The sequence below is a fragment of the Callithrix jacchus genome, chromosome 22 (assembly GCF_049354715.1).
Source record: "Callithrix jacchus isolate 240 chromosome 22, calJac240_pri, whole genome shotgun sequence".
NCBI lineage: Eukaryota > Metazoa > Chordata > Mammalia > Primates > Cebidae > Callithrix > Callithrix jacchus.
The window spans coordinates 2,203,101-2,230,199 of NC_133523.1; the positions used below are offsets into that span (position 1 = coordinate 2,203,101).

The 27,099-nt window shown below is 59.6% G+C and overlaps 2 protein-coding genes across 10 annotated transcripts in view; both read left to right on the top strand.

The window, feature by feature from the left end:
* Positions 1-15,806, top strand: part of SPPL2B (signal peptide peptidase like 2B) — a 22,927-nt gene extending 7,121 nt beyond the window's left edge. For 2 of the 6 annotated variants that reach the window (XM_078361452.1, XM_078361450.1), the window contains exons 3-15: positions 728-910; positions 2,014-2,103; positions 2,297-2,436; positions 3,228-3,370; positions 3,459-3,555; positions 4,239-4,355; positions 6,437-6,518; positions 7,195-7,269; positions 7,759-7,821; positions 7,950-8,049; positions 8,628-8,705; positions 13,030-13,253; positions 13,980-15,806. In XM_078361452.1, the coding sequence (XP_078217578.1) occupies positions 728-910; positions 2,014-2,103; positions 2,297-2,436; positions 3,228-3,370; positions 3,459-3,555; positions 4,239-4,355; positions 6,437-6,518; positions 7,195-7,269; positions 7,759-7,821; positions 7,950-8,049; positions 8,628-8,705; positions 13,030-13,211 (1,350 nt within the window). In that variant the 3' untranslated portion in view covers positions 13,212-13,253; positions 13,980-15,806. The remainder of the gene's footprint in view (positions 1-727; positions 911-2,013; positions 2,104-2,296; positions 2,437-3,227; positions 3,371-3,458; positions 3,556-4,238; positions 4,356-6,436; positions 6,519-7,194; positions 7,270-7,758; positions 7,822-7,949; positions 8,050-8,627; positions 8,706-13,029; positions 13,254-13,979) is intronic. The other 4 variants (XM_078361449.1, XM_035286183.3, XM_078361451.1 and 1 more) reach the window with 3 other exon arrangements.
* A 1,754-nt stretch (positions 15,807-17,560) lies between these two features.
* Positions 17,561-27,099, top strand: part of TMPRSS9 (transmembrane serine protease 9) — a 69,711-nt gene continuing 60,172 nt past the window's right edge. For 2 of the 4 annotated variants that reach the window (XM_035287107.3, XM_078361446.1), the window contains exon 1: positions 22,895-22,989. The gene's annotated coding sequence lies outside the window, so the exon portion shown is untranslated. Of the gene's footprint in view, positions 17,694-22,894; positions 22,990-27,099 lie in introns of those variants that run through there. The other 2 variants (XM_035287109.3, XM_054250163.2) reach the window with 2 other exon arrangements.

Genomic DNA, 27,099 nt, shown 5'->3' on the forward strand with positions numbered 1-27,099 from the left:
GGTATGTGTGTGTATGTGTGCACGTACCTGGGGCATGTGACTCCATGTATGTGTGTTTGTGTGTGGGTATATGTGTGCCTGAGTGTGTTTATGTCTCGATTTGTGTGTGTGCATGAGTGTGTGTGTGAGTGCGCATGTGTGGTGTGTGTGTGCACCGTGTACTCGGGCCTGGCTGTGTGTGTGTGAATGCATGTGTAATAGGTATTTGCGTGTGCCTGAGTGTGTGTTCATGTGGTGTGTGTGATAGACGTGTCTGCCTGAGCGTGAGTGCACATGTATGTGGTTATGTGTGCATGTGTGTGCACTGTGTGCTCGGGCCTGGCTGTGTGTGTGAATGCATGTGTAATAGGTATGTGCGTGTGCCTGAGTGTGTGTGGTGTGTGTGATAGGTGTTTGTGTCTGCCCGAGCGTGAGTGCACGTGTATGTGTGTGTGTGTGTGTGCTGTGTGCTTGGGCCTGGCTGTGCATTGGGGATGGTGCATGCTGTCCTTGTGGACACAGCTGCAGTAGTCCTGGAGGCCCTGGCCCCCTCAGATGAGGCATCCCAGCCCGTGGTCCAGGGCCCACTGTGGGACCCACCGTCGGGATGGCTGTGCCTAGGTGGGGCAGAGGCCGCATGGGCAAGGGCCGGGGCCTGGCTCAGCGCAGGATTCAGGTGGGGGAAGGAGCAGCTGGGCCCTGCGGTGACTCACATCAGCGAGACGACACCATGCCCTGGCCTTTCCAGCCTCCCTTACAGCTACGCAACTGGACGGCCTCCCTCCTCTGCTCCGCAGCTGACCTCCCCGCCCACGGCTTCCGCGACCAGATCCCACTGGTGGCCCGGGGGAACTGCACCTTCTATGAGAAAGTGAGGCTGGCCCAGGGCAGCGGGGCACGTGGGCTGCTCATCGTCAGCAGGGAGAGGCTGGTACGGCCCTGTGCACCCCTCCCCGTCCATGGGGCTCGGCCTTCCTTGGTGTACTCTTGGGGGGCAGGAGGGGGTGGCGGCAGTGGCAGGGCAGGGGCAGGGGCTGGTTTTCCATATCTCGCTAAAGGCAGGTCTGTCTGTGGGGAGGGCGTGGGCAGAGATGGGTCTTTTCTCCTGAGCCGCTGGCTGGGCTGTGGAACTCTGGCCGTGTCTTGTGAGGCGCCTGCCCTAGAGCAGCCCCAGGGTGACTGGAGACCATATCCTCCTCGGGGATGGGATTGGGGTGGCTTCTGAGGAGCAGGTGGTCCGGCCCTGAGCTGGTCCCTTTCGGGGTCCCTGGTACCCTGGCCCTTGAGCCAGCGGGGCTGTGCTCACCTGTGTGGTGCTAGCCAGGTGGCCTCAAGCTTAGCCCCTGTTCCCTCTCCATGAAATGGGGCTGTGGCTGAGAGCTGGAGGCCTGGCAGGGCCAGCTATAGCATGGGGACATGCTGCCTGCTGGCTGGGCAGGGTACAGGGCCTCCCCTGAAGTGTAGTTTTGGGATAAGAAGAAAGTGGGGCTCCGCAATGCCCTCATAGCCCTGCCTGTGGCTCTGGGCTGGCTGCTGCCCATGCTGCGGCCTGAGCCTGCCGACCACGGTGGGCCTGGTACAGGGGCTGAGGGCCGAGGGCAGAGCAGGCCTGGGAGCGCCGTGGTGCCACCCCTTTCGCTTGTGCTGTTGCAGTTGAGAGAAGGCCTCAGTGGGTGCGGGGCTCAAGGTGGCTTAGTGGACAGGCATGGGCCATGGCTTGTCTTCTGGGGACAGTGTCACTTTGGACGTGCATGTGCGGTTAGGGGGGGTCCCACGGCTGAGGGAGGGATCGGTGGGTCTTGAAGCCTGGGGCCCTGTCGTCAGGTGGGGAAGGCTTGGTGACTTTGGGCCTCCCTGTCCTTGGGTCCTCCTGGGAGGCCGGCGGTTGCTGGGTGCAGAGGGGAGCATGCAGACGCCCCCAGCCTGGCCCGAGCCTCGAGTGAGGGTCCCAGGAGAGGAGGCGAATGGGCACAGAGTTGGGAGCCCACCTGCTGCTGCAGGTGATGCCTGCTGCTCCCTTCTCTGGGTCCCCAGGTACCCCCGGGGGGCAATAAGACACAGTATGACGAGATTGCTATTCCCGTGGCCCTGCTCAGCTACAGAGACATGCTGGACATCTTCAGGGTAGGTCCCAGCCTGTTCACACCCGTGCTCTTGCGGCCTTGGGGCCTCAGGCTGGCTGCTGGGGGTGTGGGCGGATCGGGGTGGTGGGGGAGGGGTGGCCCCTGCGGGCCCGGGTCTCCAGCCCCAGCCCCACAGCTCATGGCTGCCTGGGGATCCATGGCCCTGACGCCTCCTGCTGTGTTTGTCGAGGTAGCGTTTTGGCCACCTGGTGCAGGTGTCGCTGTACGCGCCCAACGAGCCGGTGCTGGATTACAACATGGTCATCATTTTCATCATGGCCGTGGGCACCGTCGCCATCGGCGGCTACTGGGCCGGGAGCCGGGACGTGAAGAAGTGAGTGCCGCGCTATATGTGCGCTGTGACGTGGGGGGCGGGTGGTTCTGACACTGGGGCCGGGACAGCCAGTCTTCCCATCCAAACTAGCAGTGAGCGCTTTGGGTGCGGCAGGCATGGCTCACCCGGTGGAGCCCTTCCTTTTGTCTTCAGGAGGTCGTGGGACAGAATCAGGCTTTTCCCCTGCCTGGGTAGGCTCCGGGGACCTGGTGGGTGTGCAAGGCGTGGCAGGTGTGGGTGTGGCAGGTGTGACAGGCGTGGGTGTGGTGGGTGTGACATGTGTGGGCGTGGCAGGTGTGGGCATGGCAGGTGTGACAAGTGTGGGTGTGGGTGTAGCTGTGGATATGGCAGCTGTGGGTGTGGCAGGTGTGGGCGTGGCAGGTGTGGGTGCAGCAGTTGGGGGCTGGGCAGGTGTGGGTTTGGCAGATGCAGGCTTGGCAGGTGACTGGGGCCAACTGCCCTGTCCTGCTGAGCCGCCTGGGTCCTGGGTGGCCCCTTGTCCAGGGATCTTTATGGAGATCCAAGCTGTAGTCGCTGCCCACACACCAGCCTCTGGCCCCGCCTAGTGGCTGTCCAGGCCCAACCCAGGGGTGTGGGCCCTGCGGCCCTCTGCTGTGTGGTCTCCTCTGTCCTGGGAATGCTGGGGACGGTTCCTCGCGCTTCAGTTTGCCCCTACCCCTTCCCTTCCTGCTCTTGGGTTTTCTGCCGCATGCCCTCGGGTGGCTGTGGGATTGTGGCCTAATGTCGGCCAGCTGGCCCCAGTGTCCCGTGACCCCTCGGTGTCTCCCAAGAAGGTACATGAAGCACAAGCGCGACGACGGGCTGGAGAAGCAGGAGGACGAGGCGGTGGACGTGACGCCGGTGATGACCTGTGTGTTTGTGGTGATGTGCTGCTCCATGCTGGTCCTGCTCTATCACTTCTACGACCTGCTCGGTGTGTGGCCTCCGCGGGCACTCTCACCCGGGTGGAGGGATGGTGGCGTGCGGGCTTGGCCCCCGACCTCACGGCCCTGCCCCTGCAGTGTATGTGGTCATTGGGATCTTCTGCCTGGCCTCCGCCACCGGCCTCTACAGCTGCCTGGCGCCCTGTGTGCGGCGGCTGCCCTTCGGCGAGTGCAGGTGAGGTGGCCCGGTCCCGCGTGCCTGGCTCTGCAGTGACAGCCACGGCCCCCCATGTGTAGTGTAGCCCAGGGTATACAGCAGGTGCTCACTCAGTGCTGGCCTAGGGCTCCTAGGCCCCTGAGCAGGGTGAAGTCAGAGCAAGCTCTCAGCGGAGCCCACCAGCAGCTGGGGGGGGGGGGTACCCTTGTCCCCAGGAACCCTGCCCTGGGTGTCAGGCTGGCGGGGCCACAGGAGGGCGCCAGGGTTCTCTGGAGAACCTGGAAGGTTTCCCTTGGCCTAGAGCTTGGCCTGGCTCTTAGGGGTAAAGGGAACATCCGGGGGGTCTCAGACAAGGTCAGACCCAGGTCTAGGAAGCAGGACCTGCCCAAGGGGAGACCTTTAGGGTTGCCATCCCTGGGTGGAGGTGGAGGCCTGGAGCAGGCAGGGCCAAGGGGGAGGGAGCCCAGCACAGGTGAGGGGCTCTTTGGGTACAGCCAGTGGCCCTTAATGCCTTGGCTGGGCTCTGCCCTGCGCCGCCCCACCCCGGGGGCACCTCCTGTGTCATCATGTGGGGATGTGGAGTTTCATAAGGACAGCGTGGGGCCTGCCACTCGGGGGGGGGGTGCCTGGACAGGGCCCAAAGGCGGTGGGCACTGGGATGAGGCTGGAGGGCTTCGCTCTGACTGCCCCATGCCCCCTAGGGTCCCCAACAACAGCCTGCCCTACTTCCACAAGCGCCCACAGGTGCGCATGCTGCTCCTGGCACTCTTCTGCGTGGCTGTCAGCGTGGTGTGGGGCATCTTCCGCAACGAGGACCAGTAAGTTCTGCTCCTAGGCCCTGGCAGGGGATGGCGCGCCCACCCGGGTGTCCTCAGATGCTCCCGGCCTCCAGGGCTCTTGAGGCCCTGATTCCCTTCCCTCCTTGGAGGCTGCCCAGCCTGGAGCCGGTTGAGTGCCCATTAGGAAAAGCTCTGGCCCCAGGCTGCCCTGACGGCATTTGTCCCGGGCCATGGCAACCCTGACTGGATCTGGGAGGAGAGGCTGGAGCCCCGTGGCCCTGGTGCCACGTCCTCCGGCACACCTGGCTGGGACTCCTGTGTGGGGCAGTGCTGCCCAGAGCCACTGTCTGTCCTGTCCTGGCACCCGAGGCACACCACAGGTCCGAGACCCAGGCTGCGGGTGCCAGGGTACCCGACTCTCTCGTTCACGCCCACCGCGGCCCTGAGCAGTGACGGAGGTGCCTGGACTGTCTGCCTTTGCTGGCCAGGCCTCCCCACGAGGGTGAGCGCCTGGCACGGTGTTGGGAGGACAGAGCCGGTCTGTCCCCGCCCGGCCCCCACCGCTGTCGCTGACACCATCTGGCGCTTCCTCCCAGCTTTCCTGAGGCAGCCAAGTGCGCTTGGCTTTAGTGTGAATCGGAGCCCAACACTTTAACTGGCAGAAGGAAGACGTGAAAATATTTTGAATCCTTTGTACACAAAGAGAAAATGAATTTTTCAGTTACATCCAGGCCAGAAACTTGCTCCGGCACATGAAGTTGGAGCAGGCTGGGGCCGGCCGGGCGCAGGGGCTGGTGCCTGTGATCCCTTCATCTGGGAGGCCCAGGCGGGAGGATCACCTCAGCAGGGAGTGCAAGACGGCCTGGCGGCAGAGCGAGACCCGCCTCTGTTGAAGAAGTGACAGAATGAGAAAACAGCTGGCCGCAGTCCTCTGGGTTCCTGGAATCGGCTGTGCTGGAGCCTCCGGTGGAGCCCTCTGTTCTGAGCAGCCGCCCTGCCTGGGAGGCGTTTTTAGCCCATTTTCAGATGAAGCCTGTGATGTTGAGATGCTGAGGCAGGTGGGGAAGTCATCCCGCGAGTGACGGGCAGAGCTGGCCTGGGGGGCCGCGGGTTCTGCGTGGGGCCCGGAGAGAGCATGAGGTTGCAGCTGGCCACGGGGGCGGTGGCCTTCTGCAGGAGGCCGTTCTGTGCTTTGCCCCGGGGACACCAACTGCTTGGCGGGCTCCACCCACTGTGGACCCAGAGGCTCTGAGGAAGCCTGGGGTAGCAGAGGTTTTTCTTTAATAAGCAGTTTGGGCCGGGCACGGGGGTTCACATCTGTAATCCCAGGACTTTAGGAGGCCAAGGCAGGTGGATCACAAGGTCAGGAGTTCAAGACCATCCTGGCCAAGATGGTGAACCCCGTCTCTACTAAAACTACAAAAATCAGCTGGGCGTGGTGGCTCACGCCTGTAATTCCAGCACTTTGGGAGGCCGAGGTGGCAGATCACTTGAGGTCAGGGTTTCGAGACCAGCCTGGCCAACATGGAGAAACCTCATCTCTACTAAAAATACAGAAAAATTTGCCTGCCATTGTGTTGGACGCCTGTAATCCCAGTTACTCAGGAGGCTGGGGCAGGAGAATCCCTTGAACCTGGGAGGCGGAGGCTGCAGTGAGCTGACACCACGCCATTGTGCTCCAGCCTGGGTGACAGTGACACTCCATCTCAGAGAAACCCAGTTTGGAGGGGTCAGTGCCCAAGCCCTCCAGCACATGCACCCTCTGCCTGGTCCCTGCCTCCAGCGTGATGCCCACCGTCTGGGGACAGTGACTGAGGGATGCAGCTGGCCAGCCTTGTGTTCACCGTCCTGGCTAAAGAGTGGCTGGCTCCTCCACCTGCTTCCACAGGGTGGGCCTGGGTTAGGGTCTGTGCCGCCAGCCCTGCTGGAGCTGTGACAGCCAAGGCTCCTCCCACAGGCCTGGGGTCCTCAGGGTCATCCTGTGGGCAGGTGCAAGGGCAGCGTGGCCGCCCACTGGCCGAGAACAAGGGCCAGTGAGCCTTGCTTGTGTGGCTTGTGGAGGTGGCGTCCCTGGTGGTCAGCAAGTTCCGCCCCGGCTGGGCTGCTGCTTTGTCTTGCAGGTGGGCCTGGGTCCTCCAGGACGCCCTGGGCATTGCCTTCTGCCTCTACATGCTGAGGACCATCCGCCTGCCCACCTTCAAGGTGAGTGAGGGAGGGCGCAGCCTTGGGGTAGTGTGAGGAGGGGACAGTGTGGCCTTGGGGCAGCATGGGGAGGGTGTGGCTGCAGGGAAGCGTGGGGAATGGGGCTTCCCCCAAGCCTGGCCTGTGCGGGGCTGTGGTCCTTGCAGGTCTGTCCCGCTCACTGTCCTGGGGACGGCCGCCAAGGCCTGCTGTGGAGGTTGGGGCTCGAAGATTGGGTCCCATGCCCCCTCCCAGGTGGCATGGGCGGGTGGCTCTGGGCAGTGGTTCTGACAGGGGCACCTCCTGTGTCTGGATGAGGTGATGGGGAGAGCAGTTGAACAGAGCTCAAGGAACTGGCCTCTGGGTGGTGCTGGGAGCCAGCTGCACTCCTGTCTCGTGGGCGTTTGCATGCCTGGGATGGCCCCCTGTATCCCAGAGCCGGCGTGGTCCCGGTCTCCGCCCTCGTGTCCCTGTTGTCCTGTTATGGGGAGAGTCTAACAGGACAACAATCCCGCCCCAATGTTGCTTCCAAAGCGCGCTTCCGCGTGGCGTGTTCCCGGCGCTGGGCGCGCCCTGCTCAGGTTCCTTTAAAGGCTTCCTCCCAGGAGGAGGTGCTGGGCCTCGGGAGATGGGAGTGGAAGTGGGGAGTCGGGGAGGCGCAGGCAGGTGGGGCCGCCCTTAGCCATGGGCTCCGCAGGCCTGCACGCTGCTGCTGCTGGTGCTCTTCCTCTACGACATCTTCTTCGTGTTCATCACGCCCTTCCTGACCAAGGTGGGCACCTGCGCCGCCCCCCAGCTCCATCACTCCAACCCCTGCCCTGTCACCCCCTCCCCTGCCCCATCACTCCGCTTCACCCCACCGCTCTGCCCTATCACCCCGCTTCACCCCACCACCCTGCCCTGTCATCCCCTCCCTTGCCCCATCACCCCCTCCGCTGCCCCATCACCCTCTCCCCTGCCCCATCACCCCGCTTCACCCCACTGCCCTGCCCTGTCACCCCCTCCCCTGCCCCATCACCCCCTCCCCTGCCCCGTCACCCCCTCCCCTGCCCCATCACCCTGCTCCCCCACCCATCACACACCCCCCCACCCCATCACCCCCTCCCCTGCCCCGCCACCCCCTCCCCCACCCATCACATGCTCCCCTGCCCCGTCACCCCCTCCCCTGCCCTGTCACCCTGCTCCCGCTCCCGTCACACGCCCCCCCGCCTGTCACCCCTCTCTGTGGCCTGCCGTCCTCAGTTCACCCTCTTCTGTGCAGAGTGGAAGCAGCATCATGGTGGAGGTGGCCACTGGGCCCTCGGACTCGGCCACCCGCGAGAAGGTACCTCCCCTGACGGTGGGGCTCAGGTGGCCACAGGCCAAGGTGTTGTGTGGAGTGGGGTGGGGCTTGAGGCACCCGGCTGTCAGTGGAGGGTCCTGGAGGGTGTCTTCCTCTTCCCGTCTTCACAGCTGCCCATGGTCCTGAAGGTGCCCAGGCTTAACTCCTCGCCTCTGGCCCTGTGTGACCGGCCCTTCTCTCTCTTGGGCTTCGGAGACATTTTGGTGCCAGGTACTGAGGCAGGTGGCACGCACGGGTTGGTGCTGTGGGGCAGGGCCCCGGGCAACTGAGGTTTGTCTTTGGGTGTGAGGGGTCTGGGCATTGTCGGCTGGAGAGGAAGCCCTGAGTGTCAGGGTCAGGCAGGGTGGGGCTGTTGAGGCCCGGGTGCCTGGGCAGCGAGGGCAGTGCCTGGGTGGGATGGGGACTCCCTTGGTGCCCAGGGAGTGGGGAAGGCCTCCTGATACACACAGCCTCACCCCATCCTGCTTGGGGCCTGCAAGGGTTCCTGCCGGGGCCTGGGTCCCAGCGAGCTGCTGCAGAAGGCAGAGACAATACCCTCCCAGCCTCAGTGTCCCCAGGGTCCTGCCGGGCGTGTCTGCCTGGCCTTTGCTCTCACTGTGGTCTCAGCTAACCCACTGAGAGTCACGGCAGTTCTGTCCTAAGTGAGCATGTGTGGCTCGTCTGAAATGACAGCAGCCACCGGGCGCAGGAGGCCACGGTGCCCACGGGTGCTCAGGCGCCCGCTGCTCCCAGAGAGCCCCTGCTCTGAGGCTCTGTGGCCGGTGGGCCTCCACCCTGTCCCTCCCCAGGGCTGCTGGTGGCTTACTGCCACAGGTTCGACATCCAGGTCCAGTCCTCCAGGGTCTACTTCGTGGCCTGCACCATCGGTGAGTTCTTCGGCCTGGCCTGCGCTGGCTGCTCTGGCTCCAACCCCGCCCTGACTCAGCCTCTGTCCTGACCCTGACCCTAACCCAACCCCACCTCCAACAGCATGACACGTAACACCCAGACCCTAACCCCAACCCTAACCCTGACCCCTAACCCTAACACCAGCTCCAACAGCATGAGCCTGTAACACCCAGACCCTAACCCCAACCCTAACCCTGACCCCTAACCCTAACACCAGCTCCAACAGCATGAGCCTGTAACACCCAGACCCTAACCCCAACCCTAACCCTGACCCCTAACCCTAACCCCAACCCTAACCCCAGCTCCATCAGCATGACACGTAACACCCAGACCCTAACCCCAACCCCACCTCCAACAGCATGACACGTAACACCCAGACCCTAACCCTAACCCCACCTCCAACAGCATGACACGTAACACCCAGACCCTAACCCCAACCCTAACCCTGACCCCTAACCCTAACCCCAACCCTAACCCCAGCTCCATCAGCATGACACGTAACACCCAGACCCTAACCCCAACCCTAACCCTGACCCCTAACCCTAACACCAGCTCCAACAGCATGAGCCTGTAACACCCAGACCCTAACCCCAACCCTAACCCTGACCCCTAACCCTAACCCCAACCCTAACCCCAGCTCCATCAGCATGACACGTAACACCCAGACCCTAACCCCAACCCCACCTCCAACAGCATGACACGTAACACCCAGACCCTAACCCTAACCCCACCTCCAACAGCATGACACGTAACACCCAGACCCTAACCCCAACCCTAACCCTGACCCCTAACCCTAACCCCAACCCTAACCCCAGCTCCATCAGCATGACACGTAACACCCAGACCCTAACCCTAACCCTAACCCTGACCCCTAACCCTAACGCCAGCTCCAATGGCATGAGCCTGTAACACCCAGACCCTAACCCCAACCCTAACCCTGACCCCTAACCCTAACCCCAACCCTAACCCCAGCTCCATCAGCATGACACGTAACACCCAGACCCTAACCCCAACCCTAACCCTGACCCCTAACCCTAACACCAGCTCCAACAGCATGAGCCTGTAACACCCAGACCCTAACCCCAACCCTAACCCTGACCCCTAACCCTAACCCCAACCCTAACCCCAGCTCCATCAGCATGACACGTAACACCCAGACCCTAACCCCAACCCCACCTCCAACAGCATGACACGTAACACCCAGACCCTAACCCTAACCCCACCTCCAACAGCATGACACGTAACACCCAGACCCTAACCCCAACCCTAACCCTGACCCCTAACCCTAACCCCAACCCTAACCCCAGCTCCATCAGCATGACACGTAACACCCAGACCCTAACCCCAACCCTAACCCTGACCCCTAACCCTAACCCCAACCCTAACCCCAGCTCCATCAGCATGACACGTAACACCCAGACCCTAACCCCAACCCTAACCCTGACCCCTAACCCTAACACCAGCTCCAACAGCATGAGCCTGTAACACCCAGACCCTAACCCCAACCCTAACCCTGACCCCTAACCCTAACCCCAACCCTAACCCCAGCTCCATCAGCATGACACGTAACACCCAGACCCTAACCCCAACCCTAACCCTGACCCCTAACCCTAACACCAGCTCCAACAGCATGAGCCTGTAACACCCAGACCCTAACCCCAACCCTAACCCTGACCCCTAACCCTAACGCCAGCTCCAATGGCATGACCCCTAACACCCCACCCGACCCTGGCTGCCCCGGAGCCGGGCCTGTGCGGCACCCCCGCTTTCTCATTCTTGGCTTCCCTTGTTCTGTTCTGTTCTTTTCCTTTTTTTTTCCTGTTGTCCTCTTTTTGTCTTTTTCTTTACCTTGTCTTCTACTGTTCTTGTTACGGAAGTATTTTCACAAAAGTGCCGTTTACTGATGACCCAGTTTGTTTTAAAAAACGCCCCCCACCACAGCGGGCCCCCAGGAAAGAGTCGTCTGGTGCTGGTGCCTTAGGTCCGCCGGCAGGCTGCCCTGCTGAGCCACGGCCCGGCCTGACCCGGCCGTCCACGTGGTCCCAAACGCCCGCTCCCGGGATGGGAGGGCTCAGGCTGGCCTGCGGTGCCCTCTGGGTGGCGGTGTCCCCCTCATACCTGCTTCCTGCAGCTGCAGGTGCCCCTGGCCTTCCCCTTGCCCCGTTTTACCGTCTTCATACTTACCTTTAAAATCACGGCTGAGTCCAGCCTGGGGTCTCACGTCTGTGATCCCAGCACTCTGGGAGGCCAAGGTGGGTGGATTGCTTGAGCCCAGGAATTCAAGACCAGCCTGGGCAACATAGTGAGACCCTGTCTCTACAGAAGAATACAAAAATTAGCCGGGCATGGTGATGTGTGCCTGTAGTCCCAGTACTCAGGAGGCTGAGGTGGGAGGATCGCTCGAGCCTGGGACTCGAAGGCTGCCGTGAGCCATGATCATGCCACTCCAGCCTGGGCAAAGGAGCGAGACCGTGTCTCGAAAAAATAATACAATGAAAGGAAAAGTCAAACAGCCGCAGAGCGCTCTCTCCTGAGCCAGTTTGTAGAGCTGCCCCAAGTCCTGAGACTGATGCCGTTGAGGCGCTTTATGGGTGCCAGCTCTCCGCTTGTCTCTGCTTCTGTGGAGGCGCTTTATGGGTGCCAGCTCTCCGCTTGTCTCTGCTTCTGTGGAGGCGCTTTATGGGTGCCAGCTCTCCGCTTGTCTCTGCTTCTGTGGAGGTGCTTTATGGGTGCCAGCTCTCCGCTTGTCTCTGCTTCTGTGGAGGTGCTTTATGGGTGCCAGCTCTCCGCTTGTCTCTGCTTCTGTGGAGGTGCTTTATGGGTGCCAGCTCTCCGCTTGTCTCTGCTTCTGTGGAGGGTGGTTGATGCACGCGTAGGTGGTCTGAAATGGACGAACAGGGATGCCCCTGTGCCATGGTGTCAGAAGTACGGAGATAAGTGTTGGGAAGTGCCAGGAGCTGGAGTGAGCTTGCTGGACACAGCGGCTCTTTTTCTGTGGTGTTCTAGTAAAGTTAGTTTTCTCGGCCGGGCGCAGTGGCTCACGCCTGTAATCCCAGCACTTTGGGAGGCTGAGGCGGGCAGATCATGAGTTCAAGAGTTCAAGACCAGCCTGGCCAATATGGTGAAATCCTGTCTCTAGTGAAAATACGAAAACTAGCCAGGCATGGTGGCGGATGACTAGTCCCAGCTACTCGGGAGGCAGAGACAGGAGAATCGCTTGAACCCGGGAGGCGGAGGTCGCAGTGAGGCGAGATCGTGCCACTGCACTCCAGCCTGGGCGACAGTCTCAAAAAAAAAGTGAACATTCTCATAGCTTTATTTTGAAATGATTTCAAATCGCAGTTGCAGGGACAGTGCAGAGAACTCCTGTATGTCCTTTTTCAGAGGGCCTGATGATTTTGTCACACCCACTCGGCTCTGTTCTCTCTCTCCACACTCACACCCACGTGTGCAGCTGGCCCTCCCTACCCACGGGGTCCACATCTGTGGATTGAAGACTTGAGGCCAGACGGCGCCTCTGCCGAGCGTAGAGTCTCTTGGTTGCTATCCCCTAAGCTGTGCGTGGGACAGCGAGTGGCTGTGCCGATGTCGTGTTTGTATTTGTAGGAACCGAGGCTGATTTACAGTTTGTGGGGTGTGCGTGGTTCTGGGCAGACACTGTGCCAGGTGACGCCAGGGAAGTGAGCACAGGGGTCCTCGCAGCCCTCCCCTGTGGCTGCTGAGGTGGCCGTGTGCACATTTGTGTACCTGCACGTGAGAGTCATGGCAGTTCTGTCCTGAGCGACTTTAAAGTGGGCACGTGCCCCCGACCCCAGCCCCAGCGTTTCGCCGGGCGTCTCCTGAGAACGCAGTGTACACGTCCGTGGCTCGGTGTCCCAGGGTGGGCTCTCTGGTCAGGCACGTGACTCCTGCTGACTTTCTCATGGGAGGTTCATAGAAACTGCGTTCCGTTCACGTCTCGCAGCCCCCTCTGTGCTGCCTCTGCCTCCGCCGTCCTGCGCTGCCCGGAGCCCACCCACCCCGTCCCGTTTCTCGCCCTGGCCCTTCCTTCCATGTCTTTGGGGACCCTGACATCTCTCACTGGCCCTGGCAGGGGCAGGGTGGGACTGCAGCCTGGGAGGTGCCAGAAGGATCTGCATACTCTGGGGAGCCCGTGGCCCTGCTGGCTGAACCCCACTCTCCCTCTCCCGCCCTTCCACACCCCCTGCCCTCCACCGCCCCCCAGCCCACTCCAGCCTTCCAGGGACATGGGTGGTGGCCCCTGAGGGCCCAGCTGAGGTGACGCCCCCTCTGTCCCTGCAGCCTATGGTGTCGGCCTCCTCGTGACGTTTGTGGCGCTGGCCCTGATGCAGCGTGGCCAGCCCGCCCTCCTCTACCTGGTGCCCTGCACGCTGGTGACGAGCTGTGCCGTGGCGCTCTGGCGCCGGGAGCTGGGCGTGTTCTGGACGGGCAGCGGCTTTGCGGTGAATACCAGTTTGCTCTGACTGTGAAAAATACTCGCCTAGTGAGCTCTAACTAGAGTTAAAGTTGAGTGAGATCTCCAGCAAACAGGGGTGACTTCCTGGGTTCCTGGGACTCAGGCACATGGCACTCTGGAGCTGCCCCCGCCCCTCCAGGCAGCACGTCGGAGGCCATGACCCCTGGGGAGCATCCTCAGGCTGGAGGGTATCAGTGTGGCTCCTCCCATAGCTGACCTCCCTCTGGGGGAGATACTGTGGTCCTGCGTGGCAGTCCTGCAGCATGTTTTGTGGAAGTGAAGCCACACCTGTCACTCTGCACTGGTGTGACGTGTTGGGCTGAGCTGGGCTCATAGGTCCCACAGATGGGACCATGGCCTGAGACCAGGCCCGAGGGAGAGGTCTCCTGGGGCCAGCACCCCCACCCCAAAGGTCTCCCCATTCTGATGGGCATTTCAGAAGGTTCAGGAGAAGCCAGGGACCAGGCCCCAGCGGGGAGAGATGTGGGAGTCCAGGGTTTTCTTTGGAAGGGGCTTTGTATAGCTCCCAGCCTCTGCTGGCCTCAGATGGCCCCTCTGTAGCCCCTGTACCCGCCGGTCCTGGGTGCCTGCGGTCCCTGGAGCTGGCCCCTCCTTGGGACACTACTACTTGTCCCAAGCCTGGGTCCAGAGCCTCTGGGCTCAGTACCTCATTTTAACCCTCTGCCATGGCCTGTGGGTCCTGGGTGTGGTGGCCCCTGCCGGGGGCTCCTCCGGGTTCCTGTCGCTGCCTCACCTCTGCCTCCCTCTCCCGCAGAAAGCTCTACCTCCATCGCCGTGGGCCCCAGCGCCTACCGACGGCCCGCAGCCACCCAAAGACCCTGCCACGCCACTTTCCCCGCAGCCACCCAGCGAAGAACCAGCTACGTCCCCCCGGCCTGCTGAGCAGTCCCCAGAACCATGCACGCCTGAGGAGATGGGGCCTGGAGCCCCCACACGGGAGCCCAGGAGCCCGGCTGAACCCGAGGGCCCGGACCAGGCCCAGCTGCACCCCTTGGCCCAGCACAGCTCCTCGGCCTAGGGGAGGGGTGAGATGCTCGCAGCGTGCCCGTCACACCAACATGGTGGGGATGCCTGGCGCCTGCCAGAGACAGACAGACAGACAGACGCCTGCTCCCAGGACTGAGCCTGCACCGGCCCTGCCTGTCCTGACATGGTGCTGATCCTCACCGAGGCCCCCTGCGGTCTGTGCCCAGCCCCGCCCAGCTGCCCCGGCTGCACGCCTGCTGCACCAAGCTCACCCAGCTGCCACAAGCCTTCTGTGGGTCCGTCCTCCTCACCGGGGTCCGTCCTCAGAGGCTCTAGACCCGCCCTCTCTGCAGACCCTCAAGCGCCGTCTGCATGAGTGAGCAGGCTGCCCACGGCCACACTGGTGCTTACCAGCTGCTTCGTCCCTCTGGTGACCTCGTTCCTCACGGTGTCCAGTTCTCTGGGCTGAAGAGCGTCTTTCTGCCTCTGGAAGGCATCGCTTTTCCCTCCTGAGCAGATTGGAGACCTTGGGAGGTTTGGATGCCGCCTCCAAGCCTAGGACAGCGAGTGGTGGCCGGGGTGGGGCCTGGACCCTGACACTGGGTGGAGGCAGGCCTGTGGGGCAGGGTTTCGGGCATGAATGAGGCTGGCCTCACGTGAGTGGACAAGCTTCTCCCCTGGCCAAGGCCCCGCCACCATCAGTCAGTCCTGAGGCACCTGGCTGCGCCTGCAGACTCCTCCCCGTCTCAATAAACGGTCGCGACTTCTGCACGTCCTGCTAGCTTTGCCTGGTGGGCGCCAGTCTCTCAGACCGCCCTTCTGACAACGGGGGTGGGCGCCAGGCAGCCCGGGTCAGGCCCTTGGGGGTCCCTGGAGCTGAGGGAGGGAGGGACTGGGCCGTGGGAGGCCGCAGCAGCTCCTGGCACCCAACCTTGCTTCCCGTGTGGGCCCCGCGTGGCTTCCGCGGAGAGGGGCTTGGGCCTCAGCTCTCCCTGTGGCGAGGGCATTGGTGCGTGGGTTTTTGACCTTCTGGACCCCGTGGCTAGGAGCTTCTGGAACCTATGAGGACATCCTGCCACTGGCGTGGTCTGCTCACCAACCCTGCGGGTTCTCCCTACCCCACGGCAGAGATGTCCACGCTAGAACTGACCGAGGCGTGGCCCCGGCCTCCTCCCATCGCTGCACGTGGTCACTTCCAAAGCAACGGAGCTGCATTGCACCAGGGCCCCAGCCCCGCCCCGTCCACGCAGCCTGCAGCCTGGAGTCCGCAAATCTGTCTGTCGTCAAATCAGGCGTCCCCAGCTGCACACGGGGACTGCTGAGCGCTGCGCTGTCTGACGGGTCTGTTTCATACAGAGGCGGCAGGGGTGAGCCCCGATCCCTCCCAAAAAATACCAGCAGGAGACTCACAGGCACCTTTGCGCCACGTCCCGGGGAGTAGTGGTGCCTTCCCTGAAGCCATTTTGTACATGGGGACGGGCTGGGGACTTCCCTTTTTTGGTGTTGGACCTTTGACCAGTGTGGAGGGGTCGGAGGTGGCAGTCTTGTCCTCGTCTCCGTCTGTCCGTTTGGCCTTGCTGCCTTTCAGTCTGATCATTAAACTCAGCTTTTGATACGCGTGGCCCGGCCTCTGCTTCCCCGGTGCACAGCCTGTAGCATCTGCTCCGTGCAGGTCCTGGGGAATGGAACTGAGAACAGGCAGGCCGCCGGGCTGTCCTGCAGAGGATGGACAAGAGCTGTCCCCGCAGGGCCGGCCAGCGCCGTGAGGTGCCCAGTGTCACTCCCATGGGCTCTGCGGGCCGTGGTCCCTGTCATGCTTCTCGCTCAGCCACTGTTGGCTGGAAAGCATCACAAACCACGTGTAACATGGGCCAGAAGACCTTTCAGAAACTCAAGATGGGGTCTTGGAATGTTGCCGAGGCTGGTCTCGAACTGCTGAGCTCAGGTGGTCCTCCCACCTCGGCCCCCCAGAGCGCTGCAGTTAGAGGCATGAGCCACCCGGCCCCCAAATAACTCATCTTGCCAAACCTGACATTGGAACTGTAGAGCATTCTCACATCCCACAAGAGTCTGTTACTCTTCTTCCTCTACAAATGCGAAGACCTGTCTCTTCCAGCTGCTGCTGGCTGGCCCCGGGCCTGTGGGCAGGTGGGTGATGGACGCGGGTCTGAGTGTGGGCCGAGGGGCCACTGCGTCCTGAGCATGCGCCGGGTGTCAGGACTGTGTCTTTCTAGCCTCACAAGAGTTCCCTGACACGTTAGAGAAGGTGAGTCCCAGGCCGGGCACAGTGGCTCACGTCTGAAACCCCAGCACTTTGGGAGGCTGAGGCGGGAGGATTGATTGAGTCTGGGAGTTCAAGACCAGCCTGGGCAACATAGCAAGACCCCATCTCCACAAAAATTAGCTGGGTGTGGTGGTACATGCTGTAGTCCCAGCTGTTAAGGAGGCTGGGGTGGGAGAATTAATTGCTTGAGCCCAGGAAGGAGGTCAAGGTTGCGGTGAGCTGTGATCGCACCACTGTACCCCAGCCTGGGCGACAGAGCGAGACTCTGTCCCAAACAAAACAAGACCAAACCCAGCAAGCCTCTGAGGCCGTGTGGCTCTAAGGGACCAGAGGCATGGCTTCCTGCAGGCCCTGAGCCAAACCACGACCGGCTGACTGCGTGACGCCCGTGGCCTTCATGTGAAACGGTGTGAGGATGCTGCAGGAAATTGGTGTTCAGGCCTCCCCACACACAGCAAAGCTGAACTCGGACCCACTGGGGAAGGGACGGCTTCACCACGGAGAGAAAGCGGATTCCGGAAAACTTCAAGTCACAGTTGTGTTTTGTTTATTTGTTTTGCTTTGTTTTCTGAGGCAGAATCTTGCTCTGCCGCCCAGGCTGGGGTGCAGTGGTGCAATCTCAGCTCACTGCGACCTCCACCTCCCGGGTGCCTGCGATTCTCCTGCCTCAGCCTCCTGAGCAGCTGGGACAACAGGTGCCCGCCACCATGCCAGGCTCATTTTTGGATTTTTTTGTAGAGACAGGGTTTCACCGTGTTGGCCAGGATGGTCTTGATCTCCTGACCTCATGATTAGCCCACCTTGGCCTCCCAAAATGCTGGCATTACAGGCGTGAGCCACCGCGCCCGGCTGCGTTTCATTCTTTAGCTTGAGCTGTTCACCGAATACACTCCAGGAAGAGCACCACGATGGCCTTTGCAGGGGGGAGTCACTGCTCAGAGGCCCCTCGGCGACGGCTCTGAACACACCTCCCCTGGATGCCACTAGTGGGATTTGTCCTGTCCAGGAAAGGAAAAACTTACTGTGTAATTAGCTCCAGTGGACTCAAGCCCCGGGGCTGAAGGATACAGTCGGGACTCAGCGCACGGAGCCCTGGGCTCACAGCACGTCCACCTGTGACCACCTGCAGTCGTGGGCAAGTCACCCTGCCTCCAACTCCGTCTTCTGGAAAGTGGCCGCAAGGCGCAGCGGCCAGGACGCCACCACATGAGCCATCTGGTAGGATGCTCAGAAACCGTCATTACTTCTGTGTTAGTGACACACTTGGTTCAGGAAGATGGGCTCGTGGTGGACCCAGCAGGGGCCGGAGCCCAGGGATGTGTGCGCGCTTGACTGCCCAGGTCACACAGGGCCCGGGGATGTCGGGGAGAGCTGGAGCTGGGGAGAAGATGTCGTTCCTTTTCGTGGGGAGCACAGCTCTGCCTTGCAGTTTAAGTTACAAAGGGGAAGACTATGCTAATAATAGTGCTTTTCTTTCACTAAGCTGAGCATGGCTTCCACATTTTTCATCCACCCACCTATCCATTCATCCAGCCAGCCAGCCATCCACTCATTCATCCACCCGCCCACTCATTTATCCAACCATCTGCCCGCCCACCCATTCATTCATCTTTTCATCCACTCATCCGTCCACCCATTTATCTAGCTATCAATCCACCCGTTCACCTATCCACCCACTCATCCATTTATCTACCCATCCATCCATTCACCTCTCTACCCATCCATTTATCTAACTATCCATCCACCCATCCACTTACCCATCCATCCATCCATCCATCCACCAACCCACCTAGTTATCCAGTCATCCATCCACTTACCCACACATCCATCCACCTATCCACACGCCCACCCTTCTGTCCACCTACTCATCCACCCATCCATCCATTGATCTACCATCCATTTATCCATCCATTCACCCATCCACACGCGCATTCATCCATCTGTTTATCCAACCATCCATCTACACACCCATCCATCCATCCATCCACCCACTTATCCAACCATCCATCCACTCACCCACACACCCATCCCCCCAGCCATCCATCCATCCATCCACCTATCCACATACCCATCCACCCATCTACTCATCCATCCATTTGCCCATCCATTCACCCACCCACTCACCCATCCACCCACCCATCCATTTACCCATCCATCCATTCACCCATCCATCCACCTACCCACCTTCCACTCACCCATTCACTCATCCATTTACCCATCCATCTACTGATCTACTCATCCACCCATCCATTCATCCATTCATCCACCCACTCACCCAGCCATCCATACACACACCCATCCATCCATCTACCCATTTATCCATCTATCCATCCATCCGTCCATCTATCAGTCCATCTGTCCGTCCATCCACCCATCCACCCACCCATACACCCATCCACCCACCCATACACCCATACACCCACCCATACACCCATACACCCATCCATACACCCATCCACACACACTCATCCACCCACCAGTCTTCACTGCTGTGTGTCAGGTCCTCTACTAAGCACCCCGCTCTGGCCCAGGCAGAGAGCTGCTAGCTGCATGAGGAATTGGGACTCAGCATTTGGGGCCAGGTGGGAAGTCATCAGAAAGTGAGAGAGTGGAGTTCTAAAAAGAGCTCACCAGTGGCCCCGAGGAAGAGAGGAGGGGGGTGCCCATGGGGTCACAGGCTCTTCTTCACATGGCTCAGAGCAGGTTAGAACTCATAGCCCGAAGCCTGACAGAAGGGTGGGCAGGAGAATGCAGCCATGGGAGGTCCTGGGTGTGAAGCCCCAGCTCGCATCCCAGGAGCTGGGTGATTCTGGCTCTCAGAGCTGTAGCCACCTCCTCTGCCTAAAAGGAGGTGACAACTACTTTGATGAGGTCATCACGAGAACCTAGTTGAGTCCCGCCAAGTGCCAGGCACACAGGACATACTCAACAAACTGGACCAAATGCAGGCAGCTGGGGAAATGTGCCCAGGTGCTGGGTCCTCTGGGACTGCTCTCCCTCCAGCACCGGGCTTGGCTCCCCAGGGCATGCAGCACTTCTCAAGAACAAGTCACCACTTAAGGCACAAAGATGTTGCTGCAATGGTAGGAAGATGGGCTGGTATCTAAAGGCAGGCCCCAAAAGTGTTCCCAACGTCTCTTGAGATAAGAGATAAGACAATGGTGGTTTTATTTTTTTTTTTTTGAGATGGAGTCTTGCTCTTTTGCCAGGCTGGCACGATCTTGGCTCACTGCAACCTCTGTCTCCCAGATTCACATGATTTCCCTGCCTCAGCCTCCTAAGTAGCTGGGACTGCAGGCGCACACCACCACGTCCGGCTAATTTTTTGTATTTTAGTAGAGACGGGGTTCCACCATGGCCAGGATGGTCTCGACGACCTCGTGATCCACCCACCTCGGCCTCCCAAAGTGCTAGGATTACAGGCGTGAGCCACTGCACCCGGCCAAGACAGTGGTTCTAATGACGTGGACTGCCTCCTGCGACCTCCCCCTTGAGGGGCGTCCTACAAAACACCTTACCTGCCTTCCCCAGGAGTGCGCGGGGTTTCAGAAACACACTGGTGGGCTCTTGCCAGAACTCCACCCTCTCACCTTCTGATGACTTCCCACTTGGCCCCAAACACTGAGTCCCAATTGCTCATGCAGCTGGCAGCTCTCTGCCTGGGCCAGAGGGGCTGCTTAGTAGAGGACCTGACACACAGCAGTGAAGATGGTGGGTGGATGGATGGATGGATGAATGGATGGGTGAATGGATGGGTGGGTGGATGGATGGATGGATGGTGGATGGATGGATGGATAGATGGGTGGATGGATGGATGGTTGGATGGATGGATGGTGGATGGATGGATGGATGGATGGTGGATGGATGGATAGATGGGTGGATGGATGGATGGGTGGGTGGATGGGTGGGTGGATGGATGGATGGATGGATGGTGGATGGGTGGGTGGATGGATGGATGGATGGTTGGATGGATAGATGGCGGATGGATGGATGGATGGATGGATGGTGGATGGATGGATGGTGGATGGATGGATAGATGGGTGGATGGATGGATGGTTGGATGGATGGGTGGATGGGTGGGTGGATGGATGGATGGATGGATGGTGGATGGGTGGGTGGATGGATGGATGGATGGTTGGATGGATAGATGGCGGATGGATGGATGGATGGATGGTGGATGGATGGATGGATGGATGGTGGATGGATGGATAGATGGGTGGATGGATGGATGGTTGGATGGATGGATGGTTGGATGGATGGGTGGGTGGATGGGTGGGTGGATGGATGGATGGATGGTGGACGGATGGATGGATGGATGTTTGGATGGATGGATGGATGGATGTTTGGATGGATGGGTGGATGGATGGATGGATGGTTGGATGGATGGATGGTGGATGGATGGATGGATGGTTGGATGGATGGATGGTTGGATGGATGGGTGGGTGGATGGATGGATGGATGGTGGGTGGATGGATGGATGGATGGTGGATGGATGGATAGATGGGTGGATGGTGGATGGATGCATGGTTGGATGGATGGATGGATGGATGGTAGATGGATGATGGATAGATGGAAGGATGGATGGATGGCTGGATGGATGGATGGATGGATGAATAGATGGATGGATGGTTGGATGAATGGATGGGTGGATGGATGGATGGGTGGATGGATGGATGGATGGTTGGATGGATGGATGGACAGAGGAATGTGAACAACCTCAAGACCTAACCAGAAGGGGCAGTCAGCCTGGCAGTGGGTGGTGCATTGAAACTGAGGCCACACAGTCTGACCATGAGGGAATAAAACACCAGACAAACCCACCTGAGGGGTGTCCCACAAAACACCTTACCTGCCTACCCCAGGAGTTTGCAGGGTGTCAGAAACAGGGACCTCTGAGAAACCGCGATAGCCCAGAGAGATCCTAGGAGGCGTGATGCCTAGATGCCCTGTGGGGTCGCCAGTGGGGCCCTGAGCTGGAAAGGGCATTGGGGAGACTGAGGAAACCAGAATCAAGTGTGGACTCAATGGTGTTGCCCCAATATTGGCTCATTGGTTGTGACAAATGTGTCACACTGGCATGGAGGCCAATAACGGGACCCAGGATGTGGTGGACAGGGGAGTTCTCAACTGTTTTTGCACATTTTGTGGGAATCTAAAACTCTTCTAGCTGGGCGTGGTGGCTCACACCTGTAATCCCAGCACTTTGGGAGGCTGAGGTGGGAGGATGGCTTGAGCCCAGGAGTTCAAGACCAGCCTGGCCAACATGGCGAGACCCCTGTCTCTATTTTTTTAAATTAAAAATGTGTATTTTAAAATACCATAGTTTCAGCGTGGGCAACATGGTCAAACTCCATCTCTACTGAAAATACAAAAATTAGCCCAGTGTGGTGGTGGGTGCCTGTGGTCCCAGCTACTCCAGACGCTGAGCCTGGGAGGTGGAGGCTGCAGTGAGCTGAGATGGGACCATTGCACTCCAGCCTGGGCGACAGAGTGAGACCCCGTTTCAAAACAAAACAAAAAAACAAGGCCGGGCGCGGTGGCTCTCACTTGTAATCCCAGGACTTTGGGAGGCCGAGCTGGGTGGATCACAAGGTCAAGAGATCGAGGCCATCCTGGTCAACATGGTGAAACCCCGTCTCTACTAAAAATACAAAAATTAGCTGAGCATGGTGGCGCGTGCCTGTAATCCCAGCTACTCGGGAGGCTGAGGCAGGAGAATTGCCTGAACCCAGGAGGCGGAGGTTGCGGTGAGCTGAGATCGCGCCATTGCACTCCAGCCGGGGCAATAGAGCCACACTCCATCTAAAAAACCAAAACAAAAAACCCCACAAAAACCCACACACACAGACACACACAGAGTTACACCAGCTCCCTAGAAAACGTCCCCAGCACCAAGGCTGTCCGTGGCACAGCCCTCCCTGCCCCCTGTCCCATGTCACCTGCCCAGGTGGGCTCACCTGCCCACACCACCCACTCTGCGGGGACTCCCACCCACATGGTCCCATGCCCGGCTACGCCCCGCCCGTCCCCATCGTCTTCCACTCCGAGCGGCTCCCGCCGGGGGTGGGGAGTTCGGGGTGGAGGTCGCAGAGCAACCCCGTCCTCCGGAGGCTCCAGGCCTGGGCAGCAGGCGGCGCAGGGGAAGGGGCTCGGCGAGGGGCGGAGGGAGGGCGGCTCCCCACCCAGGCTCGCCCCGCCCAGGCTCGCCCCGCCCCGCCCGGCCCCACCCAGGCTCGCCCCGCCCCGCCCCGCCCCACCCAGGCTCGCCCCGCCCCGCCCCACCCAGGCTCGCCCCGCCCCACCCAGGCTCGCCCCGCCCCGCCCCGCCCCACCCAGGTTCGCCCCGCCCCGCCCCGCCCCGCCCCACCCAGGTTCGCCCCGCCCACCCAGGTTCGCCCCGCCCCGCCCCGCCCCGCCCCGACCTGCCCTCCCTCCTGCCCGGGGCCGGCTCGGGCTCTGTGTCCGGGCGGCGGGATCCGTGCGGCATCTGTGCAGCCTCCTCCTCCGGAGCGCGGTGAGTCGGCGTCGCGGTCGCCCCGGGGCTCAGCCTCCTCTCGGAACAGCCCCCACTTCCTCCATCCCCCCGTTCTCCAAGTCCCAGGGCTGTGTGGTCCCGCTGGGGCTGTGTAGACGTGGCTGGGGGTGCGTAGACGTGGCTGGGGCTGTGTAGACGTGGCTGGTGCTGTGTAGACGTGGCTGGGGCTGTATAGATGCCACCGGGGTTGTGTAGACGCCACCGGGGTTGTGTAGACGCCACTGGGGTGTGTAGACGCCACTGGGGTGTGTAGACATTGCCAGGTTACGTAGCTGTGGCCAGAGTTGTGTGGACTCAGGTGTGCTGTGTAGATGCAGGCGGGGTTGTGTGGACTCAGGTGTGCTGTGTAGATGCAGGCGGGGTTGTGTGGACTCAGGTGTGCTGTGTAGATGCAGGCGGGGTTGTGTGGACTCAGGTGTGCTGTGTAGATGCAGGCGGGGTTGTGTGGACTCAGGTGTGCTGTGTAGATGCAGGTGGGGTTGTGTGGACTCAGGTGTGCTGTGTAGATGCAGGCGGGGTTGTGTGGACTCAGGTGTGCTGTGTAGATGCAGGCGGGGTTGTGTGGACTCAGGTGTGCTGTGTAGATGCAGGCGGGGTTGTGTGGACTCAGGTGTGCTGTGTAGATGCAGCTGAGGGGTGTGGACACAGCTGGGATTGTGTGGATGAGGCCAGGGTGTGTAGATTCAGCCTGGTTGTTGGAGGGAGTGGGACCACCGAAGCTCTCCCCATGGTGGTCTCACCCCAAGTCCTACCTTCTCTACCCTCGACCTTCACTTAAAGCAAGATCTAAGCATCAGCCGGAAGCCCTCGGGGTCAGGGGCAGCAGGAGAGGGGCTGACAGCTACTGGGGTGGGAGTCGGGGCTGGGGTGGGAGGTGAGTCTGCGGTGGGATTCGGGGCTGGTGGGTGTGGGAGGCTGGGATGGGGAGCTGGGGTGGGAGTTGGGGATGGGGGTGGGAGGCTGGGCTGTAGAAGTCAGGGCTGGGGGGGTGGGGTGGGAGGCTGGGGGGCGACGCAAGTCTGGGGTGGGAGGCTGGGGGGCGATGCAAGTCTGGGGTGGGAGGCTGGGGGGCGACGCAAGTCTGGGGTGGGGTGCCGGGCATCTGACTGGAGCCTCTCCTCCCACTCCAGTTCTCGCCCTCCGAGCCACTGGTGAGTAACCACCCCATGGGGATGCTGGGTGAGGACTGGAGGAGGGTGAAGGGTGGGAATGGGGTGGGTTGGTCGTACCTGCCTGGGGGAGGGTCCTCTTGGTTTAGCCTGGCAGGAAACCCAGGCTGGGGACGGTGGCGTTATCCCTGAATGACCGGGAATGACTCGCGTTCTGGGAACTAGCGGGGGAACCCGGGACAGGGGTCTGTGCTTGAGGGTCTTCTGCCGCCCGGGGACCCTCGGATTCCTTCCCTCATTTTATAGTGGTCAAACCAGGCCTCGGACCCAGCCACGGGCTCCAGGCTCTCCAGAGGTTTTGGGGAGTTGCCAAAGGGTTAGGACAGTGGCCCCTGAGGGTTCATGGCCCGAAACACCTTGTGTGCTCAGTGATCGCGGCTGCCTTGCGGGTCGGGGTGCCCCGTAGGACAGCTGTGTTCTGGCTCCCTGACCTTCTCCTAGGGCCCGGCTAGGCGGGACTGTGTGAGATTCCGGGCGAGCTGGCTGTGCGTGATTGCGTGTGGTCTTGTGGTTATGTGTGGTTGTGTGTGGCAATATGTGTGTGTGTCTGTAGCTGCATATGGCCGTGTGTGGTCGTTTATGTGTGACTGTATTGTGTGTGTGTGTGTAGTCATGAGTGGTTGTCTATGTTGTGTAATTATGTGATTGTGTATGGTTGTGTGTGCTTATGTGTTGTGAATTCCTGCTTGATTATGTATAGTCGTGTAATTATGTGGTTGTGTGGGTTCATATATGATTGTGTGATTGTTAATGGCTGTATAACTGTGCGTATGGTTGTGTGGTCATGTGTGGTTGCGTATAGTTAAGTCATGATCATTGTGTGATTACATAGGATTGTGTGTGGTTGTGTGACCTTGTGTGACTGTGTGCGGCAATGTGTGTCGTTGTGACCGTGTCATTGTCTGTGGTGGAGGTGCAGCTGTATGTATGCATCTGTGACTGCACGTGGGAGATGGTGAATGGCTGTGTGTTGTATGGGAGATTTCTGCAGCTGTGTGGTTACGGTGTATGGTTGTGTGTGTGATTGTGTGATTTTGTGGTTTTGTGTGGTTGAGTAATTGTGTTTGTGATTGCATATGATTGTGCGTGGCAGTGTGTGTAATTGTGTCTGGATATGTCTATGTGGTTGAGTTGTGATTGTGTGTATTGGTGTATGAAGTTGTGTTTGGCTGTGTGTTCGTTGTATGCGGGGTTTGTGCTGTTGTGTGGTTATGTGTTTACTTGCATGGTGAGATTGTGTGTGATTTGTGGATGGTGGTGTGAGGTTGTGTATGTGGTTGTATGACGTATGTTTTGTGAGCTTGTGTGTGGTTTTGTGTTGTGTGTGGTTGTGTGAAGTATGTGGTGTGTGGTTGTGTGTTGTGTGTGGTTGTGTTTGGTCATGTGTGGTTGTGTGAGATTGAGGATTGTGTGTGGTTGTGTGAGGTGTGGTTGTGAGGATTGTGTGTGGTTGTGTGAGGTGTATGTGGTTGTCATGTGTGAAGTGTGTGGCTGTGTGAGGGTTGTGAGGTGTGGTGAGGATTGTGTGAGGTGTGGTTGTGTGAGGTGTGTGTTTGTGCTGTTGTGTGAGGTGTGTGGTGTGAGGTATCGTGTGAAGTGTGTGGTTGTGTTGTGAGGTGTGTGGTGGAGGCTGTGTGAGGTGTGTGTGGTTGTGTCATGTGTGAAGTGTGTGGCTGTGTGAGGGTTGTGTGAGGTGTGGTTGTGAGGATTGTGTGTGGTTGTGTGAGGTGTGGTTGTGTGAGGTGTGTGTGCTGTTGTGTGAGGTGTGTGGTGTGAGGTTGTATTGTGTGAAGTGTGGGGTTGTGGTTGTGAGGGGTGTGGTGGAGGTTGTATGAGGTTGTGTGAGGTTGTCCGTGGTTGTGTGTGGTTGTGGTTGGTTGTATGTTGTGTGTGGTTGTGCTGTGTGGTTGTGTGTGGTTGTGGTTGGTTGTATGTTGTGTGTGGTTGTGCTGTGTGGTTGTGTGTGGTTGTGGTTGGTTGTATGTTGTGTGTGGTTGTGCTGTGTGGTTGTGTGTGGTTGTGGTTGGTTGTATGTTGTGTGAGGTTGTCCGTGGTTGTGTGTGGTTGTGGTTGGTTGTATGTTGTGTGTGGTTGTGCTGTGTGGTTGTGTGTGGTTGTGGTTGGTTGTATGTTGTGTGAGGTTGTCCGTGGTTGTGTGTGGTTGTGGTTGGTTGTATGTTGTGTGTGGTTGTGGTTGGTTGTATGTTGTGTGTGGTTGTGCTGTGTGGTTGTGTGTGGTTGTGGTTGGTTGTATGTTGTGTGAGGTTGTCCGTGGTTGTGTGTGGTTGTGGTTGGTTGTATGTTGTGTGTGGTTGTGCTGTGTGGTTGTGTGAGGTGTGGTTGTGTGAGGTGTGTGTGCTGTTGTGTGAGGTGTGTGGTGTGAGGTTGTATTGTGTGAAGTGTGGGGTTGTGGTTGTGAGGGGTGTGGTGGAGGTTGTATGAGGTTGTGTGAGGTTGTCCGTGGTTGTGTGTGGTTGTGGTTGGTTGTATGTTGTGTGTGGTTGTGCTGTGTGGTTGTGTGTGGTTGTGGTTGGTTGTATGTTGTGTGTGGTTGTGCTGTGTGGTTGTGTGTGGTTGTGGTTGGTTGTATGTTGTGTGTGGTTGTGCTGTGTGGTTGTGTGTGGTTGTGGTTGGTTGTATGTTGTGTGTGGTTGTGCTGTGTGGTTGTGTGTGGTTGTGGTTGGTTGTATGTTGTGTGAGGTTGTCCGTGGTTGTGTGTGGTTGTGGTTGGTTGTATGTTGTGTGTGGTTGTGCTGTGTGGTTGTGTGTGGTTGTGGTTGGTTGTATGTTGTGTGTGGTTGTGCTGTGTGGTTGTGTGTGGTTGTGGTTGGTTGTATGTTGTGTGTGGTTGTGCTGTGTGGTTGTGTGTGGTTGTGTGTGCAAACTCCTCCTTCCTAGTCGTCTTGTCTGGGTCATAGGG